Source organism: Peromyscus californicus, unplaced genomic scaffold, assembly GCF_007827085.1.
Source record: "Peromyscus californicus insignis strain IS unplaced genomic scaffold, ASM782708v3 Scaffold_6__1_contigs__length_162567912, whole genome shotgun sequence".
Lineage (NCBI taxonomy): Eukaryota > Metazoa > Chordata > Mammalia > Rodentia > Cricetidae > Peromyscus > Peromyscus californicus.
This window is the reverse complement of record NW_026294584.1, coordinates 51,505,313-51,520,045: the sequence shown is the minus strand read 5'-3', so window position 1 is coordinate 51,520,045 and position 14,733 is coordinate 51,505,313. Positions and strand designations below refer to the sequence as shown.

Here is a 14,733-nt window from a genome sequence, read left to right as displayed (position 1 = left end):
CTTTTAGGGATATTTTTATTACCTTTTCCACCTCAAATTTTAATTTTAGCAGTGAAGGAAGACTTGTTCTTGGCTAAAGAATAGAAGGAATGGAGGAAGGCTCACAATCCTGCTTCTCCTAAGCACTGTTAAGATTATCTTATGTTTCCTTTTCTTGGGGGTAGGAACAGGTTGAGACAGGTTCTACGTATCCCTGAGTAGCCTGGAGTTATGTTTGAGACTGGCCTCAAACTTGCTGCAATTCTTCTGCCTCTGCCTCCAGAGTGCTGGGATTACAGATATGTATCACCATGAACGTACCACCATGAACGCCTAGGTACTTTATGTTTTTTTTTTTTTTTTTTTTAAGATTTATTTATTTATTATGTATACTGAAGAAGGCGCCAGATCTCATTACAGATGGTTGTGAGCCACCATGTGGGTGCTGGGAATTGAACTCAGGACCTCTGGAAGAGCAGTCGGTGCTCTTAACCTCTGAGCCATCTCTCCAGCCCGGTACTTTATGTTCTAAACTAACAAATCTACCACCTATTTGTGGTGGATTTAACTGTTTGTAATGTCCACTGACTCTAACCTGTACTAATAAATACACTTAGACTATATTTCAGACAGCAGACAGTAAGCTCATGGGTTTTGTTGCTCTTTTTGTCTGTTGTTATTTGGGGCTTTTTGTGGTGCTGGGATTATGCCCAGGTCCTCTGGCATGCTGAGTATATGCTTTGTCTGAGATCTACCTACAGCTTGTATGTTTGACTTGTGCTATAAATAGGTAAGCCTAGGATGTGGAACATTATATGGCACAGAATCTGCTTTTGCCTACCGCCCTGGGTCACTGCTGAATCAGTAAATTACTCTGCCACCTTGTGCAAATAATGCAAATTAAACTCCTAACAAAGGGGACATTTTCAGGCAAGACTGTCTTTCTCCAATCTAGAACCCTTGGCCAAGAGAGAAAATTTTCTCTGCTGGTAGGTAGATGCTTCCCCTCCAGGTCATTAACTAAAGACATCATTCTTTCAGGGCCCTGCTTTACCCAGGCTTCTGTTCTATTTCTGACATACTAATCCCAGAAAACCCTACCTGATATCTGAGAAGACAGTGAAAAGAAACCATAATGTGATGGCTAGTTCCTCCAAGGGCAATGAAGGCCTCAGCAACAGACCATTAATGTGGTAGGTCCTCTTTGACTCTGGAATTTCTCTTTTGTATTAATAATTTTAGCTATGTTTTTTAGGACAGGGTTTATCTATATAGCCCCGGATGTGCTGAAACTCGACCAGTCTGGCCTCAAACTCAGAGGTCTGCCTGCCTCTGCCTCCTGAGTACTAGGATTAAAATCATATGCAACCATGCCCAGCGGGCAATTATGTTTTAAAGAACATTTGCTACATTTTATTCAATATTTCTGTGTAGAACTAATGAATGCAAATCCTCACAGCTCCACAACAATCTACTTTTCAAATGGGCTTTTACCATGTTGAAAACAAGCAACTTAGCATAGCACCTACTAATCTTTGCTAAACATCCTATGTCCTCTTCTCTGAAGAATCTATCCCAACACTCAGCAACTAGGACCAACTACAGATTTGCGGGACTCTTACCTTGACTTTGGGTTTTGATGTAGGAATCACCTTTTTCTTTGCCCTAAGAGAAAAGATGAAAATGAAGGTCACTTCAGAAGCAGTTATATGTTATGAATTAAAGCAGACTATGCACGGGGATAGTTAGCCATATTTTTCTAATCAGAGTGACTAGCAGGCCAAATAATTACTAAAATAAGAAATATAGATAGGGAAAAAAACATATATAAACACATAAAACATAAAATGACTTCAAACAGGTTAGCCTAAGAAGACTTACTTCAATGGATTGATAAGAACTCAATTATTTGTAGGGAATAGCTTCAAGGTATGTCATACTCAAATCAGGGCAATGGGTTATTAATGACATTTTGCTTAAGAAAAAATTTTAAGGTTTTATCGAAAATTATTCTTAATTGCAAAAATCAAAAATTGTTAGAATGATAACAAATTAACTAATGAATTAAAAAGCAAGAAGGAACCTTCTTGAGTTTGAGGTCACCCTGGTCTACAAAATGAGTTCCAGGCCAGCCAGGGCTACAAAAAACAAAAAACTTTGAACATTTAGGAAGCAGCATGAAACACCTGTCAATGTGCAGTTTCAAGAAGGCAACAGTATTCTCCATGCCTTTTCGGGAGGAAGCCATTAGATCATTAGAACAGCCATATTTACCTATGCTATTTTCTGATTAAAAAAAAAAAAAACCAAACTACTACTATTAAAACAAAACACAAAGGTAGCAGTAACAATGGAACTCTTTTTAAGAGCTGAGCAGAGGAGTAGGATGTAGCTCAATGGCAGAGTACTTGTCTGGCATGTATAAAAGCCTAGGTTCAACGCCCAGCATTGAGGGGAGCCAGGCATAGTGGCATGCACTCAAGATCCGACCTACTTTAGATGTAGAGGCAGGATCACTTGGAGGCCAAGAGTTTAAGACCAAACTGGGCAACAAAACAAGATTCTGTCTTAAAAGAGAAAACGAAGAATAATAACTGAAACAACAACAGATCTCTGATGATATATTAACAAAATGTCCTTTCTAAAACTAAAAATATCCATTTCTTCTAACTGTATATATAAAGAAGAGGAAGAATTTTATAATATCATCCCCAAAATGATAATCTGATCTCTTAGCAGAATTACAAGTACATTGAAGTGCTTTAGCCCATTATCTATAACTCACTAACTTTATATATTTCAATACTTTTTTTAAATGCTGGAGATGGAACCAAGGGCCTTAATGCATGGTGGGCAAGGACTCTACCAACTGAGCTGCATTCCAGTATGATTCCAGTATGTACCCCTAAAAGTAACTACTGGCATCTTTCTGTGATTAGGAGAATAAAGGTTCATTCTTCAATGAAAGTTTCACCGGGCTGGGTAAGTAGCTCAGTAGAATGCTTGCCTAACACATGCTGGACCTGTGTTTAATTTCTGGTATAAACATTTTTAAAAATTGATTTATTTGTGAGTGACTGACTGCATATGTGTAAAGGGGGCATAGATAGAGGTCAGGACCCCACTTTCAGAAGTTGGTTTTCTCCTTTTACCATGGGTTCTAGGGCTCGGATTCAGATTTTTATGGCAAGTGCTTTTATCCATGGAGCCATCTCACAGATCTAGAAATCCACGTTATATTTTCTATAGCCAGCTGTGCACAGAGAACACTAGACGCTTGCAAGCAGGGGAGGAGTGTACATGAAGTACCCTGTAAGCTCAGCCCATCAATGCAGTTACCCATGGAGACAGTAAGAACAAGGGAGCAAGCCTGAGCTCCGTGCTGGTGGCTCCCTACAGCAGAATCCCAATCTAGACTAGAAGGTTTGGAGAACATCTTGGGACTGTTTCCAAAGTCAGCAGTCAAAACAAACAAAACAGAAAAGGGGGCAACACAGAGATGACCTAACAGTATACTTAAGTCTTACCTACGTCAATGAGTATTTTAGTAAGTAATGGTTTTGTTTCTTAAAGCCATAACATGAGCCAGGCAGTGGTGGTGCAAACTTTAATCCCAGCACTTGGGAGGCAGAACCAGGTGGATCTTTGAATTCCAGGCCAGCCTAGTCTACAGAGTCCCAGGACAGCCAGGGCTACATAGAGAAACCCTGTCTCGGAAAAAAACAAACAAACAAACAAACAAACAAAAACAAACAAACAAAAAACCCAAAAGCTATAACATGAATAAAAAACACATGGAGAAATCTAGAGTCAGTATTTACTCACGGAGCAGAAGTAAGATGATTATGTACACTCCGGCTTTCCTTAAAAAGCATTCTAGAAAAATCAGAAAGACAAAATCATTTTTTAGAGCAGATAACATGGCAATCGCTTCACTTTTTATTTTTGTTTTGCACACAAGATCTTGCTGTGTGACTCAAACTAGCTTCAAACTTAGTATTGTAACTCAGGCTGACCTTGAACTCAAAATCATTAACCATTTGGTTTTTGCTTATTCACTAAGCAAAAGTAGCAACAACTTTATTCAATAATGTATTTCATGAAAAGTTTTATATCGTTTCTATGTATTTAGAAGTTTTAACAAATCAACAGAAAAGGTTGTTTCTGTTACTTTAAGGATGACAGATTGATAGCCAAGTTTGTTTTTTATTCTCTTAAAATCCTCCAGCCAGGCATGGCGACACATGACTTTAATCCCAGTACTCAGGAAGCAGAGGCAAGCAGATCTCTGTGAGTTCAAGGCCAGCATGAACTGGTCTAGGTAACCCCGGCTGGCTTTGAACTCACAGAGATCTGCTTGCCTCTGCTTCCCATGCGCTGAAATGAGAGGCATGCACTACCATGACCGGCAATTTTGTTTAAGATGAATTTCACCGGGCTGGAGAGATGGATCAGAGGTTAAGAGCAGTGACTGCTCTTCCAGAGGTCCTGCGGTCAATCCCCAGCAACCACATGGTGGCTCACAACCATCTGTAATGAGATCTGGTGCCCTCTTCTGGCCTGTAGACATACATGCAGGCAGAACATTGTATAATAATAAATAAATAAATATAAATCTTAAAAAAAAAAAAAAAAAGATGGATTTCACAAGATAGCTCAAGCTGATCTGGAATTCTCGAGTACAGGCTGGCCTCAAACTTGCAACCCTTTATATTCTCATCAGCGCCAGGGTACAAATGTGTGCTACCACATCTATCTCTGCTCTAAATCCAGCATGTGGTTCCTTTCTATCTGTTAAAAAACCCTCAAGTTTACAACCATCATCTCCCATCCTTTTTCCTTATTACTAAACTCAGAAGCAAAATAAGGAAAAATGGTTTGACTTAAAAACAAAACAAAAGAATATACCTATCTTATTTCTAGATCCACAAGACATGTTTTGTTAAGTGCTGATGATCTGAAATACTACACACACACACACACACACACACACACACACACACACACACACACACACACTAGTTGGCTTTTGTTTTGTTTTGAGATAGGGTCTCTTGATATATTAATAGAATGTTGAACATGTCAGTTCCCACTTTAAATAATTTGAGATCATCATTTCCCCCTTCTCTTTCCTCCTTCCAGCCTCTCCCATGCAACACTCCCCAAACATGTAAGTTCTTAGCAAAATCAATGTGATGTGTGTTTGTGTGCAAATATATCTTTAATAACAGCAAACTAAGAAACTACAACAAAACCCGGAAAGGCACATTTCTTACCTTGCCTGCATCCAGCCCTTAGGCCACAGTGGCTTCACTTCTGTCTCCATGAAGGATTTAAGATAATCCTCAGCAGACTGGCTTTTATTTGGCTCTAATTCATAGCATCCCAATTTGATCTCAACAAGGTTACATAACAAAGTTCTAAACAAATTAAAAATATATATTGTTACAGAAATGTGAAATGTAAAACTAAGGAAAATACGATTCGAAATGGGTATTTTTGAAGCATGTAAATATGGTGGCAATAAAGAATGTTAAGTGAAGTATTCAGACAATAAGAGAAGTAAGTTCTAACACTGATCATTCAATGCACTACAATCAACCCCCACCATGAAACAATGAATGGCCTTTGGTACCTTTCTTTAAGTGAGCAAAGATCAAATGGGATAGCTGTCTCCCTGGGATACAGTAAGTATACAGTTCACACAGGTATATCATATGCTGGTCCTGATGCAACCAGAATGACTTCACTCCACTCTTAGAACAGCTGATAATATGTGTTATATGAAGCCCAAAGCACCAGCACCCTGAGGCGATTACACCAGATTACTATTCCTGAGTATGTTTTCTTAAGACACTTATCTTTGGTTGCTTCTGATCTAGTCTAGTGGGTTCCTAGATTCTTCTCTCATCTTTGCCTACAAATGAAGACTAACTAAGCTCACCTAATGGTGTCATCCCAGTGGAATTTCTTTCGTGGCCCTATGACTCGTTTCCCTGGTTTCTCATCATCATCATCTTCAGATCCATTTTTTTCCCGTTCTTCATCTGTTTGCAACCTAAAAAATGAGTAATATTTTATGAAGCAAAGTTTTAACCCTGAATTCACAATCCTAGATTCTTTAAATACTTCAGTTGCTCAGCCAAATGTTTATTCAAAACATTTCCAAATATGGTGAACCAGTATAAAGTGGATGAGCAAATAAGGACTCTGAACTATACTATAGAGGTACAAATGCTCATCCTTTAGATCAAACTCTCTGTGTCTAGCCTCAGCTGAGTCAAATTGGTCAACATGTGAAATGCCTAACCAGCATTAGCTTTTAGCCTTATTTTTTAGACAGAGTCTCAGTATGAAGCCTAGGCTAGCCTAGAACCTGGATCACACTGCTGAAACCTCCTAATTGCTATTATAGGTGTGTCCCATTATGCCTGCCTTGACCCTTGTTTTGTTTACCTCCATACACTAACCAGACAAAGCCTTTTGCTTTTGACAACAAAGCAGTTTGAGCAGGAAGTGACACATCACTTAGAAAACATTCAATTACATCCTTTCAATGGTACACATGGTTTTTAGAGAATGAGGACTGCTTAAGAACATCAACTAAGAAGGGGAGTGGGGGAGGAGGGGCTTGGACCTGCCTCAACTGAATGTAGCAGGATCTGCTGACTCCCCATGGGAGACCTTGCCTTGGAGGAGGTGGAAATGGAGGATGGGTTGGGAGGTAAGGCTAGGGGGTGGGCGGGGGGAGGGAGGACAGTGGAATCTGTGGTTGGTATGTAAAATGAATAGAATATCTCTTAATAAAAAAAAAGAAAAGAAAAAGAAAGTGTGGTGATATATTAAAAAAAAAGAAGAAGAAGGGGAGTGGTAGCGCACACCTTTAATGCCAGCATTCTAGAGGCAGAGGCAGGTAGATCTCTGTGAGTTCAAGGCCAGCCTGATCTACAACGTGAGTTCCAGGTCAGCCAGGGCTACACAGAGAAACCATGTCTCGAAGAAACCAAAAGATAAACTGAAAGAACATCAACTAAATGTCATTCTCAAATTCTAAAGCCAGCCCACAGCAGAGGTACATACTTGGCACACTTGGCTTGACTGCGAGCCTGGCAGTCTTCCTGGTATTTAAACAGCTGTTCAGGCATGACGTTGCTAACAGCCAGCTTCAATTTCTGCAGAGGTTCTCTTAAACGATCATCCTGAGGGGTAAATACAGTTGGAGTTTTTTTTTTCTTCAAATATCCTAACAAAACTTACTCTATAAGCAGAACACACAATAGGTGAAATCACATTCTACATACTGATTACAGACCTGAATGTTATCTAACATGGTATGTCTTCTACAGCCCCAACTTGTCCAAGGCACACTGGATGAAAAATTAGGATGACTGTGTTTCCTGCTACACCAAGCAGAATCCCAGTTTTTGCCTGCTGCCCCAGTAACAGTGTTCCTTCACATTCTGAAGGATGAGTCCAAGTTTTGCCCAATAAGCTTTATGAATGAATTGTAATACAAATAACCCAGAGAATGAGAGAGACATTGCCCAGACTACTGTTTAACTCCTGCTGTTGAAAAATATACCTAAAGAGGACACTACTCTGAAATACTACAACGCACAATCTGCTTTGGTGACTACCAACAGGATGTGAGCATCCTGCTCTCCAGTTGTTGCTAGCAATTATAATTTATGGTGCAAGCAAAAATTAAGTTCAAGGGCAAATGAAAGAGGAAACTGAGAAACCCTTCTCCATATGGATTCAGCATAGAAAGGAAAGTAAGAATTTTGTATCTGACAGCTCGAATCAGCCAACACCATTTTCATCTTGCAAATAACATATACTTAAGTCCTTAAAATCTTTATCATTGTCATAGGTCCAGAAATACCTTAACTCTTTCTTCGCTGAAGCAAAAGGGTTTTGCTTGTTTTTTATAATGTAGATTGAATTCAAGAGACTCAGGCATACTAAGTAAGCCTTTACCTGAGCTATACCCCAGTCCCCCAACAAGTCATTACAACTTTTGATATTGTATTTAGAAATGAAAATTATGACTAGAAAGCATTTTAACCTATTCCATGAATACCAACTAATAAACTAAGCATGTAATGGTATCTAGAATAAAAATCTTAACACTTAGTATCAAAATTTCTTGAAGAATTAAGTAGATAGCCCTGGAAAACTTCAAATATTCATCAACAGTGAAACTGAGAAGCTAAATGAGATACACTCATACAATAGAGAGCTATACACACCAGTAGAAATCAATTTCTACTATGTCGACATCCATCTGAGGCACGACATAGTGCTAGAAAGCTAGTTAGAGAAGAAAACAATTTGTTTCTCTTTCTATGAAGCTCAGACAATATAAAACTTACAATACAATGTTTAGGGATATGAATGGTATGACAAAGCTTATATAAAGACCAACAAGGACAAGACAGATGATGCCTTTCTCTCATGTCCAATGGGATAGGAAATAACTTCAAACATCAAACTCAAACGTTTCTCTGAAAATATTTTATTTTGTTATAATTTTTGTTGTCGTTTTTTTTTTTTTTTTTTTGGTTTTTCGAGACAGGGTTTCTCTGTGTAGCTTTGCGCCTTTCCTGGATCTCGCTCTGTAGACCAGGCTGGCCTCGAACTCACAGAGATCCGCCTGCCTCTGCCTCCCGAGTGCTGGGATTAAAGGCGTGCGCCACCACCGCCCGGCCTTGTCGTTTTTTAAGGCAGGGTCTCACTATGTAGCTCTGGCTATCCAGAGCTCACTATATAGACCAGGCTGGCCTCAGATGATATTTTGTTTGTGTTCTGACAAATAAAACTTGCCTGGAGATCAGAGCGTAGAAATAGCCACTAGTTAACCACAGAGACCAGGCAGTGATGGCACACACCTTGAATCCCAGCACTAGGGAGGAAGCAGAAAAATCAGGAGTTCAAGGCCACCCTGGGCTACACCTTTAATCCAAGCATAATTGGGAGGTGGAGACAGGATCCCATTCAGTCTGAGGATTCATAGACAGGACGCCCATTTGGTCTGAGATTTCGTAGAGGTAAGAGGTCTCCAGTGGCTGGCTGCTCTGCTTCTCTGATCTTATAGCTTTCACCCTAATAGCTGACTCTGGGCTTTTAACTGTTAAGACTAATTAGGATCACACTTCACTCTGCCTTCAGAGTGCTGGGATTAAAGGTGTGCACTACTATAGCTGGCCCAAAATATTCTATAATCTGGTACTACGGATGTAGCTCAGTTGGTTCAAAGTTTGCCTAACACGCATTAAGTGTGTTTGATTTCTAGAAAAACATAAAACCAGGTGAGTTGAGGCCAATCATGGGTGTACATGCCTTTAATCTCAATATTCAGGAGGCAGTGGCAGGCCAGTCTGATCTACATAGCCAGTTCCAGGCCAGCCGGGGCTATCCAGATTCTGTTTCCAGAACCCACATGGCAGTTAACAACCCTTAACTTTAGTTCCAAGGGAGCCAACACCCTCTTCTGGCCTCTGTGGGTACCATGGACATCCACAGTATACTGATGTACATACAAGCAGAATACCCATACAGAAAATAAAAATTAAAAACACAAACAGAAACAGGCAAGGTGGTAAAGGTCCACAATCCCAGCACCCATAAACCCTGCTGTATCTGGGCTAGTCTAGGACAGAATACCTTCTCAAAAAGGAAGAAAAGGTGTTTTATACTACACAAAATGGTGTTTTTCTAGGCTAGGTATAGTGGTGCCTACCTTTGCATTGCTGGTGGATCTCTTTGAGTTTTAACATCAACCTGCTGTACATAGTGAGCTCTAGACCACATAGTGAGACCCTGTCTCAAAAACAAAAACAACAAAAAGAAAACCTAAAAACTATTTCTACTTCTATTTTTTAGACCCCCCCCACCCAAATTTCAAGACAGGGTTTCTCTTTGTAAACCTGGCTGTCCTGGAACTCTCCCTGTAGACCAGGCTGGCCTTGAACTCAGAGATCCGCCTGCCTTTGCCTCCCAAGCTCTGGTATTAAAGGCGTGTACCACCAGGCCCAGCTTCTAGTTCTATTTTATCAGTTACCCATTTTTGTCATTTGAATTTTGGCTCCGATTGCCGATGTCTGAAGTTGCCAACAAAAAGACAAAATATGAGGTGGGAACACAATTTTTTTTGTTCATTAACCTGCTTTGAATCAAGAAGGAATTATAATTTTTTCAACTCAAAAGAAGCCTTTGTTAACAGATATTGGTGTCTTAATAAAGAATTCTGTTTGTGGTACCTACTACACTGACTTTCTAGAGCAAGAATCCATGCCTTAGGAATCAGTACTTTTCATCTAGGCCTATCAACTGTTGAAGCAAATAGTTTTTAAATGGTGTGTGTGTGGCTGTGTGTAGTTGCTCATGCTGTGGTATACTTGTGGAATTCAGAGGACAATTTTGCCAGGCTTGCTCGACAAGTGCCTTTACCTGCTGAGCCATCTTGCCAACCCTGAAGAAGGGGCTCCTAATCAACTTTAGTGACATCCTGTGGTTATTAAACATATGTAACAGAACTGTAAAGTGATGAATGTGCAAAGACTCTGAGCAAACATCTTGTTGACTGGTTACAAAACCTAAGATATAGATACTATTCTTCCACTTACCTGGACGTTAAGGTGTAACTTCTTTAGACGTTTTACCAGCGTTTCCTTATTGCATGGCACGAATGCTTCAAGATGGGAGTAGACACCACTACGAATGACAGGGCCTAGTTCTTGTAGCTGTAACTCGATGCTGACCAAAGACAAAAACAAAACCACACAACAGTAAACAACATCCAATCCTTTTTACATAGCACCATATAAGCCAGAAAATAGCCAGGTGGTGGTGGTACACACTTTCAATCCTAGCACGTGGGAAGGTCTGCAGAGGCAAGCAGACCTCTAAGCTCGAGGCTAGTCTAGTCTACAAAGCGAGTTCCAGGACAGCCAGGACTACATAGAGAAACCTTGCCTCAAAAAACAAACAAACAAACAAAAGGAAGGAAGGAAGCAAGCAAGCAAGCAAAAGCAGATGTTCCCCAGGCCCTATGGCACTCTCCCTTAAGGTATCTGAAAAGGCAAAGCCCTTCACACCCAGCTATATGCACATGCTATTTCCTCATCTTTGTTTTCCTTACTATGCCTGTGACACAGCTGTGTATTTAATAGTTTACTCAATTTACTGTAAGTGATTAGTTCTCACTTCCCTTTTTGGGGCAGAAAATTAATTGTTAAATTTTATTTTGCCAGTAGCTATTTCCTTTTGATGAACTAGCCTGACTCCATCTCAAGTTTAGAAGCCATCTTGTTATAAGGTAGAAATAAGTTCCTCCCAGTTTTCTGTGAAACTTAAATTTTAGTATGTCTTTACTCATTTTCTGGAATTTAACATGTCCCACACCCTATAATCTGACCTCCATTCTGATATAAGATGTTCTGCCAAATAATTCTGAGATGTTCTACCAAGTTCTCACATAACCAAAAACCCTTGGAAATCCCCTAGCATTGGAGGCTTTTTTGGCTATATAAGCTCCACTTTCTCCTATGCTCATTGCTATTTTCTCAAACCAGGCTTTAGGGAGACAGCCCTGTTTGACAGGAAATAAAGCTTGCTTAATTTGACCAAAAAGTTTGGTTCATTGGTCTTTATTCTTGTTCAGTGGGATTAATATTTTCTCTTCTCTATTTCTCTTTTAAAAGTAATGCAGTAAAATTTGTAATAATTGCCATATTTTAGCAGAGAGCAACTATTAACAGAGTGTCTCTCAAAATTGAAAAGACTGTATTTGGCAGCTGCTACTGAAGAAAAGTAACAATAGATGTGAGTTTGAAGGCCGTTATCAAATTGGGGCTCTTAGCTAGGCTTGATGGTGTGCATTTTTAATCCTATTCAGAAACAAGAGGCAAGGAATGCTCTGAATCCCAGGTTAGCCTGACCTATGTAGGCACCTTAGGCCAGCCAAGGATACATTGTGAAACTTTGTATCAAATCAAAAAACAAAAAGTAAAATAATTGGGGTTCTTGGCAACAAATTATGCCCAAGTCACCACAGATAATTATAGGAAAGTGTACAGGGACACTTAGGAAACCCTCCCATATTAAATTAATTTATCATCTCTAAGATACACTGTAATTTCAGCTGGACAGTAGTGGTGCCTGCCTTTAATCCTAGCACCCAGGAGGCAGAGGCAGGTGGATCTCTGGAGTTTGAGGCCAGCCTGAGGTCTACAGAGGGATTTCCAGGACAGCCAAGGCTACATAGAGAAACCCTGTCTTGGAAAACAAACAAAACAAAAACAACAAAAAAGATATACTGTAATTTCAGAAAAAAATAAAATAGACAAAAATCATGCTTTTTAGAACTTGTAAAAGAAAATCCCTAGTATTAGAAAAACTAAATAGTGAATAGACAGTTAAATGCAAGAGCCTGCAGGGAAATAACGTCATGGTCATGATGAGTACTATGCAGAAATGCTTGGCTGGTAGCATTTGGCTAGACCGTTACTAAGGGCCTGGGCTCTGAGTAGGATTTCTGGACTTGTCTTATCGTTAAAAAGCTAGTTGAAACTGAAAATAAAATACAAACTCTCCAAGTACTAAGAGATGTTAACAGACTCAAGGAAATAGTTTAAAGTCACTGGCTTCCAAAGGTTAACTCAGACAAGGAAAAGCTGACTCCCTGAGCAGAAACTAACTGCTAAGTCCTCAGTATACCGCCATTCAGTCACTACTCATTCAAGGAGCACCAAGGAGATGGCATGAAGGTCTCACAGGGAGTGTCCAGCAAACAGTCATGCCTAGTGTAATATGAGTAGAATTCAGAATGCCTGCTTCAGGGAACAGAGAAGAAAAGTAAGTGTATTGTATACTTGTTCATTCAGGTCCAATTCAACTATGGAAAAAAAAAGGTGAACCAGAAATTCATCTTTTTCTCCTCAACAAAAAGAAGAAATGGTGAGGCCAATACACCTGAGTAATGTTAGTCATGGGATTATACATGCTATTATAACAGCACTCTGTCCAGAAGCGTAAGGCATGTGAGTTTAGGACAGAGAACAACAAAAAGTGACTTTAAAGGAAACCATCAACTCTGAGCCTAAGGCCTTAAAGAAACTGAAAGCTCACCTTTTGTGAAATGAAGAGCAGATGTGTGTCTGTTTGTGTCTATGTGTGTAGGTGGAGAGATGGTTCAGCAGCTAAGGGCACTGACCCCCTTCTAGAAGACCGGGTTTGATTCCCAGTACCTATATGGTGTCTAACAATTGTTTGTAATTTTAATTCCAAGGGATCTGATACCCTCTTCTGACTTATGCATGGTGCAGTTAAATATATGCAGGCAAAACACCCATATACATAAAATAAATACATCTTTAAAAAAAGTAGCCAGAGTAGATGGGCTCCCCAATTTAGAGATTTGTTTGTGACAGACAGGGAAGGGATGGAGGGAAGCCTATTAATGGCACTCTAATTTACCTGTGTTGCTAGAGCACGAAGATGGGCTCTTGATTCTCCCAGGGGAAAAACAGACTCCCCTTCTTATAGAAGAGTGAAATGGAAAGGAAAGGAGGGAGGGAAGAGAATGAAAGACCGGTCTTAGCCACGAGGAAAGAATTGCTCTAGTACCAGGGGAGAGAAAAAATGGCTAGTGAGATGGGATGATGGAATCTGGGACAACTCTGAGATGAGGGACAGCTGCTGCACTGTCTAGTGACTCTGGAGCTCAAAAGCCACCAGTAAAGGTGGCAGCAGGAATGTGAAGAATCATGTACCTCTTCCATCACATGCATTCAACCTGAAAATCCAGGCTAAAACAAAGAGCTCTTCAGCTACTCCACTGGAAACACACTGTTACGTTTGAGGAGTCTATTTTTTTTTAAGTCTTTAAGGATCACAGAGATAGTAACTATAAGTAATGAAAAAAACACCCTTTTCTATCGAATATCTCTATTGTGTATTTAGAAGAAAGGAATCACAGAAATATTATTTGCTTGTATCTTCCTACCTGGTACTATTAAATGCCAGAGCAGACCAATTGTTTTCATCATACAAGTAAGATCTGCTTCTTTCCTCATGATCACACTTCTGCCTAGTTCTGCCTGCAGTCAACTGAATTCTTATATCCTATAACCAACAGTTAAAACCATTTACAAGTACAGCTCATTTGGCTACAGCCTTCAAAAATGCAACTTGGTTAGTATCAAACACTGAGGGTAAAACTGATACTAAATCTAAAAATCTGCTCATTTTAATATAATCCATGTCATCTATGAGCCCTCACCTTTTTCTCCCAATCTGATGTCTGTAGTTTTCATATAAACTTACAGCCAAGAATTCTTTGGTTTTTTTTTTTTTTTTAAAGATTTATTTATTTACTAGGTATACAGTGTTCTCCTTGCGCATATGCCTGCCCACCAGAAGAGGGCATCAGATCTCATTACAGATGGTGAGCTACCATGTGGTTGCTGGGAATTGAACTCCGAACCTCTGGAAGAGCAGCCAGTGCTCTTAACCTCTGAGCCATCTCTCCAGCCCTTCTTTGGTTTTTTAAGACAGGGTTTCTCTGTGTAACCCTGGCTGTCCTGGAACTCACTCTGTACACCAGGCTGGCCTCAAACCCAGAGATCCACCTGCCTTTGCCTCCCAAGTACTGGAATTAAAGGTGTGTACCACCACCGTGCCTGGCTCCAAGATTTCTTCCTTGAACCATAGTTTTCATTCGGCTATAAATTTTGCACAAATTATAATTAA

The 14,733-nt window shown here is 39.9% G+C and overlaps 1 protein-coding gene across 4 annotated transcripts in view; it reads right to left on the bottom strand.

The window, feature by feature from the left end:
- Positions 1 to 14,733, bottom strand: part of Ubn2 (ubinuclein 2) — a 76,945-nt gene that overhangs the window by 24,586 nt on the left and 37,626 nt on the right. For all 4 annotated transcript variants that reach the window (XM_052720884.1, XM_052720885.1, XM_052720887.1 and 1 more), the window contains exons 8-13: positions 10,608 to 10,737; positions 7,060 to 7,178; positions 5,924 to 6,037; positions 5,256 to 5,399; positions 3,805 to 3,855; positions 1,602 to 1,644 (exon numbers count right to left, since the gene is read on the bottom strand). In XM_052720884.1, coding sequence (XP_052576844.1) covers positions 1,602 to 1,644; positions 3,805 to 3,855; positions 5,256 to 5,399; positions 5,924 to 6,037; positions 7,060 to 7,178; positions 10,608 to 10,737 — 601 coding nt within the window. The remainder of the gene's footprint in view (positions 1 to 1,601; positions 1,645 to 3,804; positions 3,856 to 5,255; positions 5,400 to 5,923; positions 6,038 to 7,059; positions 7,179 to 10,607; positions 10,738 to 14,733) is intronic.